The following is a 21913-nucleotide window of genomic DNA, read 5'->3' as shown; positions in this document are numbered from 1 at the left end:
CCAAAGGGATATGGAGGTGGCATGGTGACTTATTCATGCAGTGAGGTCTGCAAGATGCAGGGGGCATCTCAGAGCTCAGATGCTTCTGGAACCCTGGCATCTGAGGTGGGGAGGAAGAGGTATGGTGAGGGTCAGGGGCTCCAGAAATGTGACTCCCTGAACCTTGGGCACGTCTGAGCAGGGCTGTGCAGCCTGGACCTGTCCTGTCTTGGGCTTCCCTGGAACCTCACTGTCTAGTCCCTGCTCACAGGAGACACAAAGATGCTACCCAGCACTCCTGGACTGTCATCGACACTTCCAGGCAGCCTGGACTGGGGAAGGGAGTTGAGAGCCAAGTGGCTCTCAACTTGAGGGGAGTCCTGCCATTGATATGCTCTGCCTTTAAATGTCATATCGAATGAACAGATCTTTCTTCATTATATGTGCACCTTCATCATGATTGCACAATATTCTTTGAATTTGTTGTAGCAAATTAGAGGTTCCAAGAGGCACAACACAGGAAGTTCCCAGAATGATGGAGAACAGTTCTGTGGGTCTTTTTCCAGATAGTTCTATATTTGCAAAGGGTTCTGGTTAAGAGATCATGAATATTTGCATAGGTGCCCTTATGTACCTCTGAACACCCCGCCCCCCGACGGCATGCCTGTACTGAATGCACCTGATCCTGCTTTAAAAATGCCCCGACGGCATGCCTGTACTGAATGCACCTGATCCTGCTTGGATTTTCTGGCATTTCAGGGTATCATTAGAAATGCCCACGTTTATTGCACAGCAAAACACAGATGCGAGAGCCTCAGGTTGCCCCGAGACTGTGTGTGGTCTGGAAGTGGCCTGATTGCTGGGTGGCCCCAAGCAAGCTACTTCATTAATAAACTGGGCTTCCTTTCTTCATTGATAAAACCATAATTGGGTAGGCTAAACCAAAGGATCTCTAGGGCTGCCTCCAGTCCAAACTTTGTCTCTGGGATTCTAGTTGTTTAAAATAAGGACGACGACAATGATGATGGACGACGACAACGATGATGATGATGATTATGATAAACAGCCTTTGCTGTCCCCTTGATATGCGATTTATCCTTTACTTAATGAAAGTAGAAGTTGCGGTTATCTGAGCTGTAGGCGCACGGAGTCTAACTGTGCCTGGAAATGAGAGAGGAGGCAGAAGCCACTACAAAGCCCTTTCCTCCCTTACAGGCTCCATCTGCTTTGCAAACATGGGCATCGCCATGCTGGAGCCGGCCCTGCCCATCTGGATGATGGAGACCATGTGTTCCCGAAAGTGGCAGCTGGGTAAGGACTGGGGTGGGCTCTTCTGATTCAAGAGCATTTGTCCCCAGGGCAGCCTTTGTCCTCAGGGCATCCCTGCTGAGTTGCCCTTATGGGGATAATAAAGTGATTGCTTGTGTTTGACTCTTAATGGGGTCATTGCTTAGGGCAGCCTTGGCGTCTGTTTGTTCTCTGGTTTATCCATCATCCCTGAGGGGTGCAGAACTCACACAGGCACATCAGATCTGGGCAGAAATGAGAGTAAAAGTACAGTCAGCATCTTCCCCTGTTTCTGAACTGGACTAACCGGACAGCCATAAAATTTATGTGAAAGAGACTAATAACTAACTAATTGTTAAAACGATTAATTCTTAAAAAGTATTTTTAATTTTGAAAAGTAATACATGCTTATTGTAACAAAATCAAAGTGTGTTGATTGAGGAAGTAAAACATTTTTAAATTTCATGCTCATCTTTCTCCCTCCCCCAGCCCATCCCCTGTGATAGTCATTGTTAACAGTTCTATGTCTTTTTCTAGATGGTTCTGTGTTTACCACCCTATTGCATGAAATGCCTAAAAATCCAACCAAGTGAATTTTGCCATTTACATCACTGTGTGACCTCTTGTTTTTCCTTCATGCAATTTTGTGGCCATGTTTCCATGTCAGAACACATAGATTTACTTTTTAAAATTAAATTTTATTTTTTATCAAAGTTACACATGTACATAATTGTAAGTCAAAGCTAAAAGAATTATAAGGAAAAACAGCTGTCTTTTTCCCACACTTCTTGATCCCTAAAGCCCTTCAGATTCCATTACCTTCAACTCTTTTAGATCTTTCTTCTGCTGATACCCTTATGTTTCTAAATAATATGTGTACACCCCCGACTCTTTTTTTTTTTTTTTTTTGAGACAGAGTCTCACTCTGTCACCCAGGCTGGAGTGCAGTGGCGCGATCTCCACTCACTGCAACCTCCGCCTCCCAGGTTCAAGCTATTCTCCTGCCTCAGCCTCCCAAGTAGCTGGGATTACAGGCATGTGCCACCACACCTGGCTAATTACTCCCCCTTTTTAAAAATTTTCCAATGTCTGACATTGTCCACCAGCTGCCTAATACAGTAGATGGGGATTATTTAATGCCGTTGCAGCGCCACATGGAAATATCAAACAACCAGCTCACACATTTTCCCACCTTCTGTCCTCCCCGAATAATTGCATTACAGCTTCTTGTTAGACTGGCATTCAGCACTGACATTATTGTGACTGGGTAATTATTGTTCACAGCTGACTGAGCTATGTAGGGTACCATGATTAATTTCCTTTCTTTTTGCAAATCTAATTTTCCTGGAGTTGGTTGTTGCCTTGTCCTTTAATTTTCTTAATGTTTTATGTAGTGTGTATGAATATATCCACCAGTTTCTGGCAAAGATGAAAAATTCTCCAATTGCAGTCAAGTGTTGGCAAACCTGACCTTTCTGTGTATTTGCTTGTTTGTGGATGTCTGTCCTAGGTCTTCGGTCTAGACTTTCCTTCCCCATCACCCCAGCATCTTCTGTGCCTCTCTTCTGTTTCCCGTATTCCTTGCCCTTGACTGACTTCCTCCTTATTGTACAGCGTAGCCTCCCACAGCTTCCTGAGAGAGTGTGCGTGGCAAGTGAAGGTCTCTGAGACCCTGCATAGTTGCAAATATTTTACCCTCATCCTACACTTGGTTGACTTTGTCTGCGTGTATAATTCTTGGTTGGAAATCATTTTCCTTGGGAGTTTTCAGGCTGCTGTTCTGTTGTCTTCTAGCATCCAGGGTTGCTGTAGGGGAGGCCAGTGTTGCCCTCATATCCGAGCCTCTGTAGGAGCCCGAGGGACCTCTACTTCTTCTCTAGGTTATAAAAGTCCATGTTGATGATTCGCAGTGGGGTCTGTTTTCCTCCTCTGAGCTGAACACTTGCTTAATCAGCCCTTGCACTTGGGGAACCCCATGTTACAATTCCGGGGAGACTCTTTGTATTATTACTTTAATGAATCCCCCTATTTTCTCTCCTCTTTTACTCCAGTTGGCTGAGTGTTAGACTCCCTACTTTTATGCTTCTAATTTCTTGTCTTTCCCCTTTTCCATTGAGTTATTCCTGTTCATCTTTTAAACTGCCTATTGAGTTTTTAAAATTGGTGCTATCATATCTTAAATTTAAAGAGCCTTTTGTGTATACCCTGAGTGTTTTGGGGATTTTTGGTGAGGTTGTTATTATTGCAATAACACCCTCGCACCATGTTCCTGTTTCAGCCTCTTGTGTTGCTCCTGGTTCCCATTCTGGTTAATTTCTCTGGAGAAACTGTCTCCTGCCAGGGTGAAGGCTGGAGTGCTGGGGGTCCCACTGCTCTTAACACAGCCTCTCGGCCTGCTTTCATGTTGACAGCCTCTGCTCTCAGCCCCACCTTCACAGTACCTGAAGCTTCAGTTCCCTTCTGGCTGTGAGGCACAACGGCTCTTGCCTCTTGCTGGCCTCACCATGTGCAGGTGGAAGATTCCAGCATTCTCTGTGGTGTCCTCTGCTCGCTTCTTCTTCGTACTGTCCCTTCTCTTCTCCCACTCTGTTTGTCCTCAGGAAGGTATGGGGGCGGGAGGGGGGTGGGCTGTGTGTCTAGAATTTTCTTCTATTCCTTTGCTAGCATTTAAATGGACTTTGAGGTGGGAGTGGAGAAAAACCTATAGATTCAGTCTGCCCTGTTTAACTGGAAACCGTTTATTCTTTTTTAATGGTTGCATATTGTTTTACTGTTAAAATAAAACAATATATAACTATTGAAATCCTCAGTCAGTCCCTATTATTGGGCATTTGGGCTCATTTTGTTGCCAGAAAAGGGATCTCAATCCAGACCCCAAGATAAAGTTTTTGGAAATCACTCAGGAAGGAATTCAAGGCATGTCACAGAACACAGGAGAAGAGGCAAGTTTATTAGAAACAACTCTGTTAGAGCAGGGCGTCCTCAGAGAGCACATCTGGACTTTCTGCTGTTGTAGGAGAGTGTCCTTGTACGTATCTTTAGGCTGTTTGCTTAACTCTAAACATCTCATGACTATGGGTCGTGACTGGCAAGGAATGTGCTTTGCTGGTTTTAAGATGGAGCTGAGCTTAAAATGGTGTAACTTCTGCTTCCCTAACAGTTCCAGTTTTTGCCATTAGAAACCATATGGCAGACTGGGCGCGGTGGCTTATGCCTGCAATCCCAGAACTTTGGGAGGCCAAGGCAGGCGGATTTCTTGAGACCAGGAGTTCAAGACCAGCGAGACCCTGTCTCTACAAAAACAAAACAAAACAAAAAACAAAAAACCCAGTAACAGCAACAAAAAAATTAGCCAGGAGTAGTGGCGCACACCTGAAGTCCCAGCTACTCGGGAGATTGAGGTGGGAGTATCACCTGAGCCCAGGAGGTCGAGGCTGCTGTGAGCCGTGGTCATGCCACTACACTCCAGCCTGGGTGACAGAGTGAGACCCTGTCTCAAAAAGAAAGAGGAAACTATACTGCAGCGTATGGTTAACATGCATTCCTGTTCATGTTTGGAAATGTATCTATAGGGTGCATTCTTAAAAGGTAGGCCGGGTGTGGTGGCTCACGCCTGTAATCCCAACACTTTGGGAGGCCAAGGCAGATAGATAACCTGAGGTCAGGAGCTTGAGACCTGCCTGGCCAACCATAGTGAAACCCCGTCTCTACTGAAAATACAAAAAATTAGCTGGGCGTGGTGGGTGGGGGGTGCCTGTAATCCCAGCTACCTGGGAGGCTGAGGCAGGAGAATCACTTGAACCCAGGAGGTGGAGGTTGCAGTGAGCCAAGATTGCACCATTGCACTCCAGCCTGGGCAGCAAGAGCAAACTCCGTCTCACAAAAAAAAAAAAGAAAAAAGACAGACATTTGACTATTTGGTGGCTCTTGCATTAACACAGGTAATAACAATCTTTCAGCATTTCCCACTTGAATAGGACAGAAAGGGGGTCTCGTTTTAATTAACTAATTTATTTATTTATTTATTTTGACACAGAATTTCGCTCTTGTTGCCCAGGATGGAGTGCAATGGCGCGATCTTGGCTCACTGCAACCTCCGCCTCTTGGGTTCAAGCAATTCTCCTGCCTCAGCCTCCTGAGTAGCTGGGATTATAGGCATGCACTACCATACCTGGCTAATTTTGTACTTTTAGTGGAGATGAGATTTCTCCATGTTGGTCAGGCTGGTCTCAAACTCCCAACCTCAGGTGATCCACCCGCCTTGGCCTCCCAAAGTGCTGGGATTATAGGCGTGAGCCACTGCGCCTGGCCCTCACTTTAATTTATTTTTTACAAATTCTTTTTTTTTTTTTTTTTGAGACAGAGTCTCACTTTGTCACCCAGGCTGGAGTGCAGTGGTGCAATCTCAGTTTGCTGCAACTTTCGCCTCCTGGGTTCAAGCGATTCTCGTGGCGTCAGCCTCCCCAGTAGCTAGGACTATAGGTGTGTGCCACCACACCCAGCTAATTTTTGTATGTTTAGTAGATATGGGGTTTTGCCATGTTGGCCAGGCTAGTCTCAAACTCCTGACCTCAGGTGATCCACCTGCCTTGGCCTCCCAAATTGTTGGGATTACAGGTGTGAGCCACCACACCCAGCCACAAATTCTTTATGAGTGAAACTGAGCATGTTTTCATATGTGTATTAGCCATGTGTATTTCTTTTACTATGAATTTCTTATGAATATACTCTGTCCATTTTTCTATGAAGTTATTTGTCGTTACTGATTTTATGTGTTCTTTATGTATTAAGATAATAATCTATTACCACATGTTTTATAGCTATTGCCCTCATATTGTTCTATGTCTTTTGACTTTATGGATTTTTCTTCAATGGATTTTTTTTAGCCACTCAAATATTTAAAATGCCACTAGTCAGGTTTAGCAGGCTTCCCTTTAGTGTCATTGTCATATCAAGTCAAGCTCAGAAAGGCCTTTCCCATGCTAAGATTTTTTTTTTAATCACCTGTGTTTTCCCTTAATACATTTTTGATTTGTTTTTTACATTAAAATCTTGAACCTACATGGAATTTATTTTGTCCCAAGGCATGTGTAGGAACCTAGTAGTTTTGTTCCCTGTATGGCCAGCCAGTTGTCCTAGGACCATTTCTGAAGTAGTGGATCTGATTCTTCCCATCCTCATCATTTTCTCAAGGACCACAAGTTCTTGGCTGTCTTTCTGGATTCTCTCTTTCATCCCATTGATCCACTTGCCATTCCTGTTTAGTTACTGTAGCTTTAGAATGTGGTTGCATATCTGGAAGGCTAGTCCTCCCCTACACACCTTTTTCTTTAAGAATTTATCAACAGTCCTTCCTAGAGATTTATGTTCTTTTTATAGTTCTTTCAAGGTACATGTGGATAGCTTCAGATGGAGACTCTCAGTTCTGAATCAAGCAGACATTTTCAATGTCCCCAACCTTTCTTCGGGTGACCTTATTCTCTCACAGGCATCCAGCCCTGGGGAAGGGGGGTGTCTTGCCAGGAGCTGACCCCTGGCTTAGACTTTCCCTGTTCTGCCTGCCTCCTTGCAGTTGGCCTGGACTGAGTACCAGTGTCTTTGGGATCTGAATTAAGTTGCTCTGCTCTCTCATCGAACAATACCTAAAAAGTCCCAAATGGCTGGGGGAGAGGGGGTGAGGATGGAGGGAAACTGCTAATGGAGTGTGAGGTTTCTTTGTGGGATGGTGACAATGTTCTGTAATCAGATGGTGATGATGGTTGCACAACTCTGTGAACACACTAAACATCACTGAACCATGCACTGTCAAACGGTGAATTTTTCTTTTTTTTTTGAGACAGAGCCTCAGTCTGTTGCCCAGGCTGGAGAGCAGTGGTGCAATCTCAGCTCACTGCAACCTCCGCCACTCGGGTTCAAGCAGTTCTCCTGCCTCATCAGCCTCCCGAGTAGCTGTGATTACAGGTGCCTACCACTGCACCTGGCTAATTTTGTATTTTTAGTAGAGATGGGGTTTCACCATCTTGGCCAGGCTGGTCTTGAACTCCTGACTTCGTGATCCACCTGCCTCGGCCTCCCAAAGTGCTGGGATTACAGGCGTGAACCACTGCATCCGGCCCAAAGGGTGAATTTTAAGCCTTGTGAATTGTGTCATAAAACAAAACCCAAACCAAGCCTGACATCAGAAGAGGTATTCAGCGAAGGAGGAAGGATTCTTGGAACTAAACAAGAATGTTTCTTAGGCAGAAAATTTAGCTCTGAACTCCCTAGCAGCCAAGATTAAAGAGGAAGCCCAAAGACCTTCAGAGCTCCTAAAGAGGCGTGCTGCTTGGCAGGAGGGGTGGACTTGGATCTGACACCGAGTCAGCGAACAGCAGATGAGAAGACACTCTCTGGCCTTGTTGCTCATACCCACTGCTGACGCTGGAGAGGCTGTTTCCCAGCTCTTCTTCCCTCTCGTCCTTGAGGTGACGTGGGTCTCTCGGTGTTTTCAGGAGGAGCCTGCTGTCCAAGTGGGGTGTGCACTGCCGAGTTGAGCTGCCGTGTTGACGTTGCATGCACTCCTGAGCTGAGAAGCTCTTATTTGTTTATTTATTTTTAGAGACAGGGTCTCATCCTGTCACCCAGGCTGGAGTGCACTGGTGTAATCATGGCTCACTGTAGCCTCGACCTCCTGGGCCCAAGCTGTCCTCCTGCCTCAGCCTCTCAAAGTGTTGGGATTACAGGCGTGAAATGGGTCTCTCGGCCGCCTAGCTGAACTCTCATCCTCTTTGAATGTGTCCTGGCCATGTGCAGGACACTTAAGATGTTTTCTGCTCATCCTCTTCAGACAAAGCCTGAGGCTTTCTTTATAAAATCTTTAAAGTCAGCCAGAAGCCGTGGGCCATCAGGGGCAGATAGCAGAGTGCAGGCTGCCTGGATCTCATCAGATTGCTGTGTGGGGCTTATCACCGGCGCCAGACGTTCACTCAACCAGCTTGCTGCACATTTCCACCACCGAGGTTCCTCCTTTCATTTGCCCCAGAGATAGACATGTCTGTCTTCAAGAGAATCAGGTTTCTTTACCTGCCTCCTGTGTCAGCACCAGCAGGAGGGGAAATACCCCACCTTCCCTAGTTCTCTGTAGCTTTCAGCGCATGGATCCCTGACCCTGGGGATGGGGTACTGTGAGTGACGCAATGCTGAGGCCCCAGTGCTGAGGGTGGGGAGCTGCCCCTGCAGCCCAGCCTCTGGTGTTCAGGAATCTTCTCTGAGCTTGCTCCAGTCCAGGGTGAAAGGAAGGCTGTTCTGCCTTTATGCTTCCCCTCACTGTTTCTGGAGAAAGACTGTGATATTTGAAGTCAGGGCAAACAATCTTATTAGCTGTATGGGTGGCACAGGGTTGCTCTTGCTGAAGGCATTGTTTTTGGCCACATTTTTTAGGGGTGGTAAAGATGGCAGCTCACCCATCTTCCATGTGGCTCCCTTGCCACCCTGCCGCCCAAATTCCTCATCTGCCACTTGAGGGGAAGCCCTGGGCTTGAGTGGGTGGAGAAAGAATGATTTCATGGTGTTTTCTCTATAATTGAGTTCTAGGTCAGATGGCCTTTCTGGACACCTTGAGACTTAGGGACTTACAGTTCGGGGTGAGGCCTACAAGCCCCCAAAGGGAAGCTGAAGCCCTGGGCAACAGGCCCCAGACAAGGATGGAGCCACACTCTTGTCTTCTGGTTCTTCCAGCCCCTTTGTATTTAATGAGCTGTGGGGATGCAAAGTGGGACGGAGGGTAGGACACGGGCCTGTACCAGAAGACAAGAGGGACTGCCAGCCTTCTGTGGCTCTGGGGTGCGAGGACTCAGGATCCTCCTAAGCCTGCCATAGGACAGGGCAGACCATTGCCCCTATTCTGGTTCTAGGCCAAGCCCTTGGCCTTCAGGGAGGGGTCATCTGGAGCTTGGAGGAAACCCAAGGTCTCATTTCCAGCTTTGCTTCCGGGGCTGGATGGCCAGCTCGGCTCCCCGCAGGCTTCGTGATGGCCGGAGCCTCTCCCTCACTGGCTGCCCAAGGTCGTGGCTGAAGCCAGATTGTACCAAAATCACAAGGGATGGTAGAAGCTCTCCCTTTGGTGAACTTTGTGGTGTGAGCAGAGATACGTGAAGAGTGTTGCTCCGCAGAAGGGAGGGTTCCTGCCATGGCCCAGGGCACTGTTGCAGGCCAGTCCCAGCCAACACTTTTCTCACTGAGTCGGGGGAAGCCCTAGAAAGAATTCTTGCTGAGGCTGGGTGCGTGGCTCATGCCTGTAATCCTAGCACTTTGGGAGGCTGAGGCAGGTGGATCACTTGAGCCCAAGGGGCAGAGGTTGCAGTGAGCCGAGATTGTGCCATTGCACTCCAGCCTGGGCAACAGAGCCACTGACATTCAGCCTCTACTGAGACTCCACCTCAAAAAACAAACAAACAGGATCTTCCAATGCTGGAACTACAGTCCCTCAGGGGAGTGAATGGCCACAGGGAGTGGCGTCTGCCTTCTGGATGGAGTCTGGGCCCTCTGGGTCGCCACAGACCTCTCTTCTCTCCATTTTCCATTTTCTTTCTCTGACACTGAGGCTGAATGTCAGTGGTTCTTTATCTTGGTATCTGCACTGTTATTTTTGCTTGCAATTTGCTTGTTTTACTCATTTATACCTACCTGGCCCTTGGGGATTCTTATCATGGCACAAAGGTTGTCATGATATCTTACTGTCCGGACTAACGGTCTCTAGAGCTGGTAGGAAGTCCTATGACGACACAGCTTTTGAGGCCAGGTTTATATACCATCTGCTCTGCGGAGCTTGACCAGATGCAGTTCCAGGTCCCCAGAGCATGACACCTGTGTTTTTGTTATGTTCTTCACTTGGCCAGGTCACAGTTTAAACGTCATCTGCTCCTTTCCTTCAAAACACTTGCGTCAGGACAAGAATCACGTTGTCATTGTCTTTGCTGCAGGCCAGTGCTGTGCTGGGCACGTGGCTGTCAGTAAATGTTTGCTCAATCAGATTACACTGAACAATTATTTGGCCACCACATATTGCTAAGCATGACAGAAATAATTCTCTGGAAAATGAAATGAGATTGCTCTTTATTAGTGTTTCCCAGAACCCCCATGTCTAGAATGATCTGGTTTTGGATTTAGCTCATGGAGCCATTTATTTGGAAGTCCCTGCTGTGTTGGAAGACTCAGCTTGTTTCTGGGTTTGATGGTAGACGTTCATGATTTATCCTAAAGAGACAAAATCACACTTGCCTGTGAGTGTGTGGCCAGCTGCCGGGATGAGAAGGACCTCCAGGCCCCATGCATTTTGAGCGTAGCAGGCACTCAGTCATCTGATATTTACCTGCATGTCTCACTTATGCAGTCCTCTGATTGAGAACAAAGTAACTTTTACTATGTATGGGCAAGGCTTGGAATCAAGTCTGGTATATCTGATTTCAAGGAAAAAATACTAAAATCACTAGGAGTTTGAAAAGCAGTCTCTCATAAAGAGATTGTCCTGTGGTTCTAATAATGGATGAGGACCAGACACAGCTGATGTGGATAATTCCCTTGGTAGCCAAGCTGGGTCTGATACGGCTAGGCCTTTCTGTTCAATGTGGAGGACACGTTCAAGGCCACTGCTGCCACCACTAGCAGAAAATCACCCTGGGCACATCAGAACCTGGGGGATGCAGGTGTCCTCTATGGGGACAGCAATAAAACTTGGATAGGAGGCCGGGCGTGGTGGCTTACGCCTGTAATCCCAGCACTTTGGGAGGCTGAGGCGGGCGGATCACCTGAGGTCAGGAGTTTGAGACCAGCCTGACCAACGTGTTGAAACTCAGTTTCTACTAAAAATACAAAAATTAACCAGGTGTGGTGGTGCGTGCCTGTCGTCTCAGCTACTTGGGAGGCTGAGGCAAGAGAATCACTTGAACCTGGGAGGCAGAGGTTGTAGTGAGCCAAGATCATGCCACTGCACTGCAGCCTGGGTGACGGAGCAAGACTCCGTCTCAAAAAAAAAAAAAAAAAAATCTGACTTGGCCTCAAAAAATAACCAGATAGACATTTATGTTGCTGACATAGAAAAATGTTCATAAAGCCAACTGAGACAAGCAGGATAGAGTATAATCCTTTTTTTTTTTGAAAATCAAAACACACATAAATATATTTATATATGTAAATAAACTTACAGGGGAAAATAACTGTGGTGATTATCTGAGTAATGGATGGGGTTTGGGGTAATTTTAACTTTTTTCTTTTGCTTATCTCACGGTTCCCTAATTCATTCAATGACTGCGTCTTACTTCTGTCGGATGAAATCACACATAAGGTTGCAGGTGCTGAGCTCCCAGGCAGGAGCTGTTCGTATCCGCCCACGTGTGAAGCCCACCACCAGCCAGAGATGGAGGCAAGATGAAGCAGTTGATAGAGAAAGGACTTTCATTTCTGGAGTGTCTCAGCAGCTTTGTGTGGAGGAGAAGCCACGTGGGTCCAGACCAGATCCGGCAGGCGCCGGATATTAGCTGCTGGGGTGTGGGCCCTGGGGCTTCATTTCATCTGCTCTAATCAACGTTGTGGTGTCTACAGTTATTAGTTTTTCTAACATATGACTGATATCAGCACTGATAAGGTCTCCTTTTCATAAATTTACAGGCGTTGCTTTCTTGCCAGCTAGTATCTCTTATCTCATTGGAACCAATATTTTTGGGATACTTGCACACAAAATGGGGAGGTAAGATGATATGAAAACAACACTCATTCTGTTATAATAATGTAGTTCTTTCAAAAAATTCTAAGTTGTTTCTGCCTTCACTGTTACAAGTAATTGTTTTGATTTCCATTGAAAATTTGGACCAGAAAAAAATCAAATGATCATTTCTTGATGGTGCTTTTTCTTTTGGTAGGTGGCTTTGTGCTCTTCTGGGAATGATAATTGTTGGAGTCAGCATTTTATGTGTGAGTAAAAGATGGCATTCGACAAGTGGGAACCATCTGTGGATAAAACTTGTGCTTTGGGCAAGAATCACCAAGAAACATTTTACGTTTGAGTTTGTTGATATTTTATTACAGCTTTCATTTTATTCTAATTTTTTATCATCTTAAAAATGTTTGGACAAGACTTTCCAAGGAGTGTATTTTCATTTTATGTCAGAAATTATTTAAAATGTTTTATTTCACAGTTTACGTCTAACGTTTCCCCTGCATCATCTTAAGCTTGACAGTGTCTTAAACACTTCAAGACAACCAACCTGAAACAATAGCAAGATGTTTTTCTAGAATAAAATCTCTTCTACCAATGGCCAATATCCATCCCTCATGAGGCTTACTTGTTCTTGTCAAAACTTGAGGGTGGACTAGGCTGATCTTTCATATATGCCGGTGACAAATTTTTCATGGTGGTCATAAAACTCGTTTCAAGCTTTGACTTTTAAAGATTTGGAGGGTCCAGTTCTTCACAAACCCCACCCTCCTTCCTCCTGTTTTCTTCAGAAGGGAACAGGTATACCATGCCCAGAGGAAACACAAGTTCATAACTTTCTGAGATGATTTAGAACTGGATCTCTTGTTATTTTAGCATAACATTTATTTTCTCTTACAGATTCCATTTGCAAAAAACATTTATGGACTCATAGCTCCGAACTTTGGAGTTGGTTTTGCAATTGGTAAGTCACATGAACCTTGTGCCTACATTTAAAACCGCTTTTCCACTAGGAAGGGTTCTTCTTCCTCTGGTAGACTGTAGTTCCTCAACCTAAATTTCTAGAATCTTGGAAGGAGGCTGCAGGCAGCTTAGCTAAATTACAGCCTGTCGATTCTCTGTGTAAAGACACCTGCTTCTGCGCACTAGTCATTTATTTCCTGAAAACCAGTATTTTTTAAAAGCTGATATTTACAGAAGGAAACTGATGCTCCACTGCAGGGGCTGGGCAAACAAAGGAATCCCTTGCACAGAGCTCATTTGTGTGGACTCCCTGTGAGCAGGTCTTCTCATGAGGCTGGGGGCAAAGGCTTCACATATATATTTTGAAGAGGTTTTAGTACAGACAAAGCAGACTAATGTGTTGATGACCGCCTGTGCTGCAGGAATTCCCATAGGCAAGGAGATGGGCTTTTGTGATGTTAAGAATGATAATATGTTAGGAAAAATCTTGTCACTATTTTGAGTGAATGGTATACTTTTGTCTCTTATTTATAATATACCAATTGATCATGATAAAAGTAAGTGCTCAGTCCACCCCTGTAGAGGCAGGAACGTAATCGTTGAGTGGTACTGTGGCACAGCATGGCTTTCACTGAGGACAAACGGTAGAAGGCTGCCGAGGCTAGGGTAGAACCCAGTATGGTACTCCAGGTCCTTCTCAGGTGACCGTTTGCCTGTTCTCTGCCTTGCCTCCCCTTGTCCTCCACTGTCTGGATGGCCCATCTTTTTGGGGAGGGTGCCCAGTCCTCTGGTGGCTCTCCTTGCCATTCTGCAGGCCTGGCAGAGTTGCAGGTTACTTACTGTACAGCCCCCCTGGCCTGCGTCCTTTTGGTGCTTTCCTGCTTTGCTGTTTTCTGGTTCACTTGTCCCTCACCACTCAGCACACCTGCATGCCTGACCCACCTCCTGCCAGTCACACCTGGGCCACATGCTTAGACTATGGGTGTTTCCAAGGTGGAGAATAATAGGGGGGACCAGAAGGCCCCAGAACTCCAAGGAGTCTGAGAGATCATCTGGCCCTGCTCAGAAGTTATATGTGTGTATGTGTGTTTATGTGGGGGTGTATGTGTGTATGTGTGTGTGTATGCATGTGTCTGTGTATGTGTGTGTTGTATGAGTGTGTGTGTGTTGTGTGTATGTGTGTGAACTAAAAGAAGTTAGCTAAAACACACACACACAGACACATACACACTCATACACACATACACTGACACACGCATACACACCCACATAAACACACACACATACACACATATACATACACACATACACATACATATATACACACAGATACACATACATTACACACACACACCTACATACATATACACACATACACACACACCTACACACATACATACACACAGACACAAATACAAGTACATACACAAACACACAATACACATAGACACACATGCAAACACATACACACATACATACACATACACAGATACATATATACATATACATAATACACATAAATACACACACATACACACATATACATAGACATACACAGATACATATATACATATACATACATACACATAAATACACATATATATATACAGACATACACCGCAGCAACAACCACGACCAGCATTAGAATCTTGTCTCTTGAATAGTGGGGAGCAGGTAGCGTAAAGAGGGTGTGTGGTCAGAGTTCCTGGCTCAGACTTCCCGGCTCAGTGAGTGTGGTCAAGCCTTGCCTCTCTGAATATTGGTTTCCTCATCTATAAAATGGGGATCCTCATGATTGGCTGCTGTGAGCCAGTGTCTGTGAACACACTGGCAGGGACTCAGAGGTTGGTGCCCTCCCCTCCACATGTGTCAGTGGCAGGCACATGAAGAAAATTTCTTTTGTTGAAATGGTGCTTGTTGCTTCCTAATATGTACAAGTGCTGGGGATATGGGTGAACAAAACCAACAGAAGAGCTGGGCATTTAGCAAAGAATTGAAGAATGAATGACAATTGAGATGATGCTGTGAGAGAACATCTGTATATGAGGGGAACCTGACCTCCTCTAGGGGTCAGAAAAGGCTTCCTTCGTTCTTTCTACTCAAAGATTAGTATCACCCTAAGACTTGCAGGTGGTGATGACAGAAGGGGAAGAGCTGGCAGGGTCGTGAGTTTAAGACACAGTCCCTGATATTCAGCCCATTTTGGATTTACATCCGTTTTCTATACACTGTGTTCCCTGACTGTCCTCAGGAATGGTGGATTCGTCAATGATGCCCATCATGGGCTACCTCGTAGACCTGCGGCACGTGTCTGTCTATGGGAGTGTTTACGCCATTGCAGATGTGGCGTTTTGTATGGGGTATGCTATAGGTAAGGACATTGGCTTTTCATAAGAACCCTTTACCTCAATACACAACGGATAATATCTACTAAAATTATTTAAATCTTTGCATCCTTCAGTCTATAAGACATTTGGAAAGAGCTTTATCTAATTCTCTGTTTCCTGAAAGGTCCTTCTGCTGGTGGTGCTATTGCAAAGGCAATTGGATTTCCATGGCTCATGACAATTATTGGGATAATTGATATTCTTTTTGCCCCTCTCTGCTTTTTTCTTCGAAGTCCACCTGCCAAAGAAGAAAAAATGGTAAGAAAAATTTAGGATGCAGTGAGCACTTCTTGATAATTTTAGCATGGCCTTCCTGATAGCTTCCTCATGGTTTCATTCTAAAGCCTCCAAACATAAATGGTGAGAATTCCTTTTTAGTTTGTACCACATAGAGCAGTTACTTCTTTTATTTTTTTGTTACTGTGAGAGTTTTTCTTTCAAGCTTATGTTTATAAACTGGGAGAATGAAATTATTTTTGTACATAGATTAGCATCAGTGTTGCTCTGTTGTTGACCAAGTATAAACCTGGAATCATTCAATTTGATTTTCTATGGTTCTTGAAAATCTTGGACACAATCTTTCTGCCTCCTGTACTTATGCCCAAGGTTAGCCATTTGTGGTGCTGTTGCTTTTCTCATAACCCTTATAGCATTCAGTAATAGTTGCTGTCTTGTCTTTACTGTATGTAGGATTTTAGAGATAATTTTTATGGAAAAATCATTGTATATGCACTTTGGGGTATATGTGAACACATAGAACAATTTAATTCATAACTTTATGACCAAAATTATAGCCATAGGCAAGATATAGAGTATAAAGCATCCCTCTTTTGAAAAAGCCCAAATTAATTGATTCAAAATTTGAATTTTGAAATGCATGAGTCATTTTAGCCTTTCTAAGGTATTTACCTTACCCAGCAAGGAGCAGCTCAGTGTTTCTGATCATCTTTCTTATCTGGTGTTGCCAGTTTTTAAAACAGCAAATGCTGATAGGTATTTGTCCAGGTGAAAGGAGAGCGTTTTGGATTAAGGATGAATGAGGTGAACAAGAGGACGTGCATTTTTGTGTTTGTGAATAGACGTGAGGTTTGTTTGTAATGTTCTCTTGGAAGTACATCAGAAGGTCTTTCTGACAGTGGAACTGAATGCATCTTAATGCTTTGGCATTTCCTGAACTGCCCTTTGATGCTTTTCCCCAAAAGGAGATTTAAAGACAAACCTTAAAATAAGGTTATGTGCAGCCTATGTTTGTCCTGGGTGTTTTTTTACATTCATTAATTCATTCCACATATTTTAAAATATATCAAGCACTGGGCACTGGCCTTGTGCCCTTTATTTTAACTAGGATTTAACTAGATACTTTCGAGTAATGCATGGCCCGTCTGACTCATGGAAAAGGTATGGAAGGTGCTGTGGAAATAACTCAGACAGAAGCCATCCCCTTGTCCTTCCCTCTGCTTGCTTAGATGCTTCCCCAGCTCTGAAAACCACATCACCTTCTCAGACCTCTCTTAGGAGACATCTGCTTTCCAGCTTGGGTGTGTAAATTCCAGATGCATCTTTGCTTGGCTGACCCTAGCACAATACCTTGCCCAAATGGAGTCAGAAAATTCTCAGCACAAATGCAAACTGCCATTCTGTTGCCATGATAACTGTTTAAGGCTGAATGGAGGTTACTCTCAATGTTTTTGACCAAAAAAAAAGTATATATGTGTGTATACGTGTGTTTGTGTCTGTGTGTGTATAAAATCACCTACAAATGCTCCTGTAGCCCAGGAAACTGTTGGAAGACTCCTGGGAGATAGTTAGGGCTAGCATGGGCCTGGGAACCACAATGGCCCCACCATGTAGAGGCTTATGAGTCTTGGTTTCCTCCTCTGTTGCATGGAGAAATGATAACGTCTACCTCATAGGATTGTTGTGGGGATTAAATGAAAGAATCCCAACAGAGTGACTGGCCCTGTGGCTCAAAAAGTGTGTTCCTATTTCCAATATCACCCCACTCTTTCCTGCTTATTTAACTCTCTGGCTTCCCCTGTCAGTCCAGCAATACCTGAATTTTCTCCCTTTTTCCTCCTCTGTGATGTGAGAGTTTCCTTTTGCTATACAGACCCCAAAACTGCTGAATGGGCTCCCCTTGCCAAGCCAGCAAACATCAGTGGCTGTTGTGATGTCCGTTTGCGAACGGCAGCCTGATGGCTTATCTGTGGCCTTGGGGAAATGAATGAGGTCAGAGGATGAGCAGAGAAATGTGCTTGCCCAGCCAACTACCACTGTGTTCTGCAGAAGGACTAGCTGAAGGCAGGCCTCAGTACCCCTCCTCTTTCCCAATTTAAATGAATACTTTAGTTCATGTTTTAAAAAAATGCTGAAGGAAGTGGAAGAGACGATCCTGAAAGGCCAAACAGTAAGAATTATAGGTTTCCAGAAAGCCACTTTCACTGCAAGATGTTACAATCCTTAATAAGCACCTAGCAAGATAAATCATTAAAAACTCGAGAAGGTGTGCATCTCGCTGCCCATCAATAATGCCCATAATTGAAGGCATCAGGTCAGATGCCATTTGACTGGCCTAATGGTGACATTTGAGAGTGGTGGCCAGCAGCTGCTGCCTACTCATTGTGCAAGCAGAGCAGGAAGCCAGCGGTGGCGGCCGACAGCACCTAATGATAAGGGGGCATGCAGGCAGGACAGCAGTGTGTGAGGGAGGAGGAAGAATCAATGACCATGCAGTTGAGAAAACCCACAGCAGACAAGTGCTGGCGTTCAGGATGAGCAGTTGCCAAATGCTGGGGGCTGTGAGGGCCAGAAGTCATACGACCCTTAGCAAATCATTCTTCCATTAGACCGCATCCTGATAACAAGGTGTTTGGACTTAAGCTGTTTTATATTGTAAGACATAATGCTGTTTTCATGGATCACAAGTGACAGAATCATGAACTAGTTTATGAGCATGTGAGTTTGTCTTCCATTTGGTTTACTGGATTTCTGTTTTTTATAATCAACATCAGTATAGGTGGAGGAAAAAAACTGTTACTCAAGTCCCTCTGCACATACAGGAAATATCAACATTGCCATTTGAGGAAAATTGTGTTATAAGACAGTTACATGGTAGTGCTTCACTCCCAAAATTCCCAGTTGAGAAGAGCTGTGTTGTGGATTTTTTTTTTCAAGGTTGAAGAATTATTTTTAAAGACAAGGCACGCTTCTTAATTTTACTCTTGAAATTTCTAATTGTTGCCAAGACAAGAAATTAGGTGGTTTGAGGATTGCAGCTTTCTTCTCCTGGATGGCTCTGATAGTTGTTCCATAAAGCCCTTCCAGCAACAGCTCTGTTTTCTGGATGCCATGCGTGGGGCAAGGATGGGGTGGCTGGAGGCTGCTGAGATAGACCACATTCTGCATATTCTAAGTTGTTTATAGAATTTGTCCCTTTGCAGGTATTTAAATAGTGGATGCAAAGCCATCATTGCTTTTCTAGTTATGTTAAAGAGAATAAAACTTTCCTACTCAGAAGGCCTGGTACCTATCAAAATCTCGAAGACTGGCACTCTTATCTTTTAATGCTTTTATGGGTTCACTACCCCAGTTTGTATTACTTTTACTTTTCATTTGGTCCACCACGTTTGTTTGTTTGTACCACTTAGGAGATCCTAACTCATGAAAGGGGCATTTGGAGGGGCTGGGGCTCACCTCTCAGTAAGAGGGCTTTGCTCTGAATTCAAATGCCAATCCCCTCCTATTGATTTTCTCTTCGGTTGGGAGTCAAACACACCTTCCTCACCACAGCAGTGTGTGGAGAGCAGGTTTAATTTACCTGCCTGCACTGTGGCCACCCTACTTGTTCCCTGGGCACCTGACTGACCTGCTTGATGCTGTTCATGCCCTTCTTCATTGTACTTTCGAAACATTACATGCCACCTGGCTTATTTGTGTATAACTTTTTGTTTAAAGTACAATTATTGCACAATAAATCTTTCAAGAGAGGTTTGGAAGCCAGTGAGCTAGGTTTTAAAGGCTACAGAACATTTAAAGGAGGACAACTTCACCTGAAACAGGCTGTTAATAAATATGGTTTGGGTGAATTGACAAATGCTGGTCAGTTAAGTCTGCATGATGCCAAATAGTCTGACTGAACTGCTTTTCCTGCAGTGCAGTTTTTTGTTGCGTTCATATCATGTGCCCAGTCCTAGGTTCTGGGGTCCTTAAGATGACATATTCCTACATTCAGGTCTAATGTGGATGAGCCAAGAGATGGAAGGCAATTAGGAATAAGGCAGTGATGACCGTTCTTTATAAGGTGACCTACCTGCCTGCCTGGGGGCTGTGCAAAGATCGAAGCCCCATGCCCTGCATTCCATTTGGGTGTCCCAACTGGTATCTCACTGTGCCTCCTCAGCAGACCTCTGTGGTGGCCAGGCTGGCTTACTTAGTGTCCTGCTTGGTAAATAACTCATGTTTTACTCATTGCCACCTCCCTTGCTGTCCAAATCTTTTCCATCTTTCAAAGTTTACTTCAAATCCTGCCTCTACAGGATAGCTTTCCCTGGGCACTGAACCAGCAGTGAGCACTCCACCTGGGACCCTAGAGTCCCTGTCTTTGCCTGTGCAGGGAAGTAACTAAGATGCTGGGATAGGACCTTAAGGGCACTGAGATGCAACACCTAATAGGTGTCCCTTCAGCTGTTGTCAGCCAGATGACAGTGCTGTAGTCTTAGATAATGCCATGTAACTAGGGCAGTGTTTCTCAAAGTTTGTTGACACCATTGTCACATGAGGACAGGGCCCTCAAATTTCATTTTTTAACCTGCTCCATCTCTCCACCCCTACATTTCCTCGAGAATCATTAATCTGGGGGAGATGAGACATCTATTGTTAGTGGGGGTTAAACCTTTGTGTTACATGGGGAGAACGGTCCTGGTGTACAAAGTCTAGTGCCACTATTATTTTAAAAATTGAGCTCTTTATTGAATACAAGTATCAATTCACTTGGCAAGCAGCATAAAAAACAGTTAAGTTAGAAGCTGACAGGTTGAGCTGGCAGCCTAACTTAGAGGGTCAAGGAAGTCCTTATCTTCACATGTTACACAGATCACTGGAGAATGTCTTGGGAAATGATAAATGGGTTAAGCATTGAGTAGAGTCTTATCTGGGGACAAGAGCTGGGAGTAATAGCTAACAGACAACAAGATGGGTTGCAATAGGCCAACATCAGATACATTTTAATCTATTTAGATTTGCAAATTGCAAAAAAAAAATTGGGGGAGTAGTTCACATGGAGAAAAACTCAAGACATACCTGATAATTTATTTTAGTTGCACATGACGCCCCCTTGCCGTCCTCTGTGCTTGTCTAACTACCATGGAGTACTGCAAGCGGCTCCTGTCTGCCCCATCCTAGCTGTACACTCCCCGGTCAAATTCTTTAACTGCTCCGTGCCTGTTTTCTCACCTCCCACAGAGGGTTATTGTGATGTATTGCCTCTAAAATGCTGAGCATGGTCTTGGCGTGATAAATGCCAGCTGTGTTATCAAATATAAGCAAATACTTATTTGACAATCTGGTTTGAAAGCAGAGCAGCACGTTTTTGTAACAGTTTTAAAATTTTCAGTAACAATAAAGGAAGGCATGACAGTTTCATGCTCATCAGAAGAGGATTTTTAAAAAATCATATATTTTAGCTAGAGGTCAGGATTGGGGACAGGTGGTCAGGAAATCATGTGTGAAAAAATAATAGCCCTAGCATGTTTTGCCTAAGAAGAAATCTAAGGGGCCATGACAATATGGTCTTAAAAGATTGGGGGCCAAGCATGGCCACTTTCACCTGTAATCCTACCACTTTGGGAGGTTGAGGCAGGAAGATCACTTGAGCCCAGGAGTTTGAGCAACCTGGGCAATATAGTGAGATCTCATCTCTACAAAAAAAAAAAAAAATTAATAATTAGCCAGTCTTGGTGGCATATGCATGTAGTCACAGCTACTCGGGAGTCTGAGGTGGGAAGATGGCTTTAGCCTGGGAAGCAGCAGTGAGCTGAGATTGCACCACTGCGCTATGGCATGAGTGACACTCTGTCTCAAAACAACAACAAAAGATTGTAAGGGCAGCCTGTGAAGATATCAGAACTGGCTGAGTGCAGTGGCTCGTGTCTGTAGTCACAGCACTTTGGGAGGCTGAGGAGGGGGGATCACTTGAAGTCAGGAGTTTGAGACCAGCCTGGCCAACATGGTGAAACCCCATCTCTACTAGAAATACAAAAATGTAGCTGCGAGTGGTGGTGCACACCTATATTATCAGCTACCTGGGAGGCTGAGGTGGGAGGACTGCTTAACCCAGGAGGTAGAGGTTGTAGTGAGCCAAGATCACAGTACCGCACTCCAGCCTGGGTGACGAGGCAAGACTTCATTTCAAAAAAAAAAAAAAAAAAAAGAAAGAAAGAAAGAAAAAGATACCAGAACCAGATTCATGAATGTAAACAATGGAAATGGGTTGTAGTCCAGACGTAGGTACATTTCTCACATGTGAGGGCTTCTCTCATTAAGAAGAGAGCACATCCTTTCAAGATGTGTTGCCACAATGACGTCTGTAAACAGAAGTTGGACTGGGTGA

General features: G+C 44.6%; 1 protein-coding gene across 1 annotated transcript in view; it reads left to right on the top strand.

Annotated features, from left to right (window-relative positions):
- Positions 1-21913, top strand: part of SLC18A2 (solute carrier family 18 member A2) — a 40129-nt gene that overhangs the window by 15611 nt on the left and 2605 nt on the right. The window contains exons 10-15 of the mRNA XM_003255006.4: positions 1195-1290; positions 11911-11989; positions 12162-12213; positions 12857-12920; positions 15171-15290; positions 15431-15564. Of these exons, the coding sequence (XP_003255054.1) occupies positions 1195-1290; positions 11911-11989; positions 12162-12213; positions 12857-12920; positions 15171-15290; positions 15431-15564 (545 nt within the window). The remainder of the gene's footprint in view (positions 1-1194; positions 1291-11910; positions 11990-12161; positions 12214-12856; positions 12921-15170; positions 15291-15430; positions 15565-21913) is intronic.

This window comes from Nomascus leucogenys, chromosome 3 (genome assembly GCF_006542625.1).
Source record: "Nomascus leucogenys isolate Asia chromosome 3, Asia_NLE_v1, whole genome shotgun sequence".
Taxonomy (NCBI): domain Eukaryota; kingdom Metazoa; phylum Chordata; class Mammalia; order Primates; family Hylobatidae; genus Nomascus; species Nomascus leucogenys.
The sequence above is the reverse complement of the archived record's forward strand: the minus strand, read 5'-3'. Positions and strand labels throughout refer to the sequence as shown.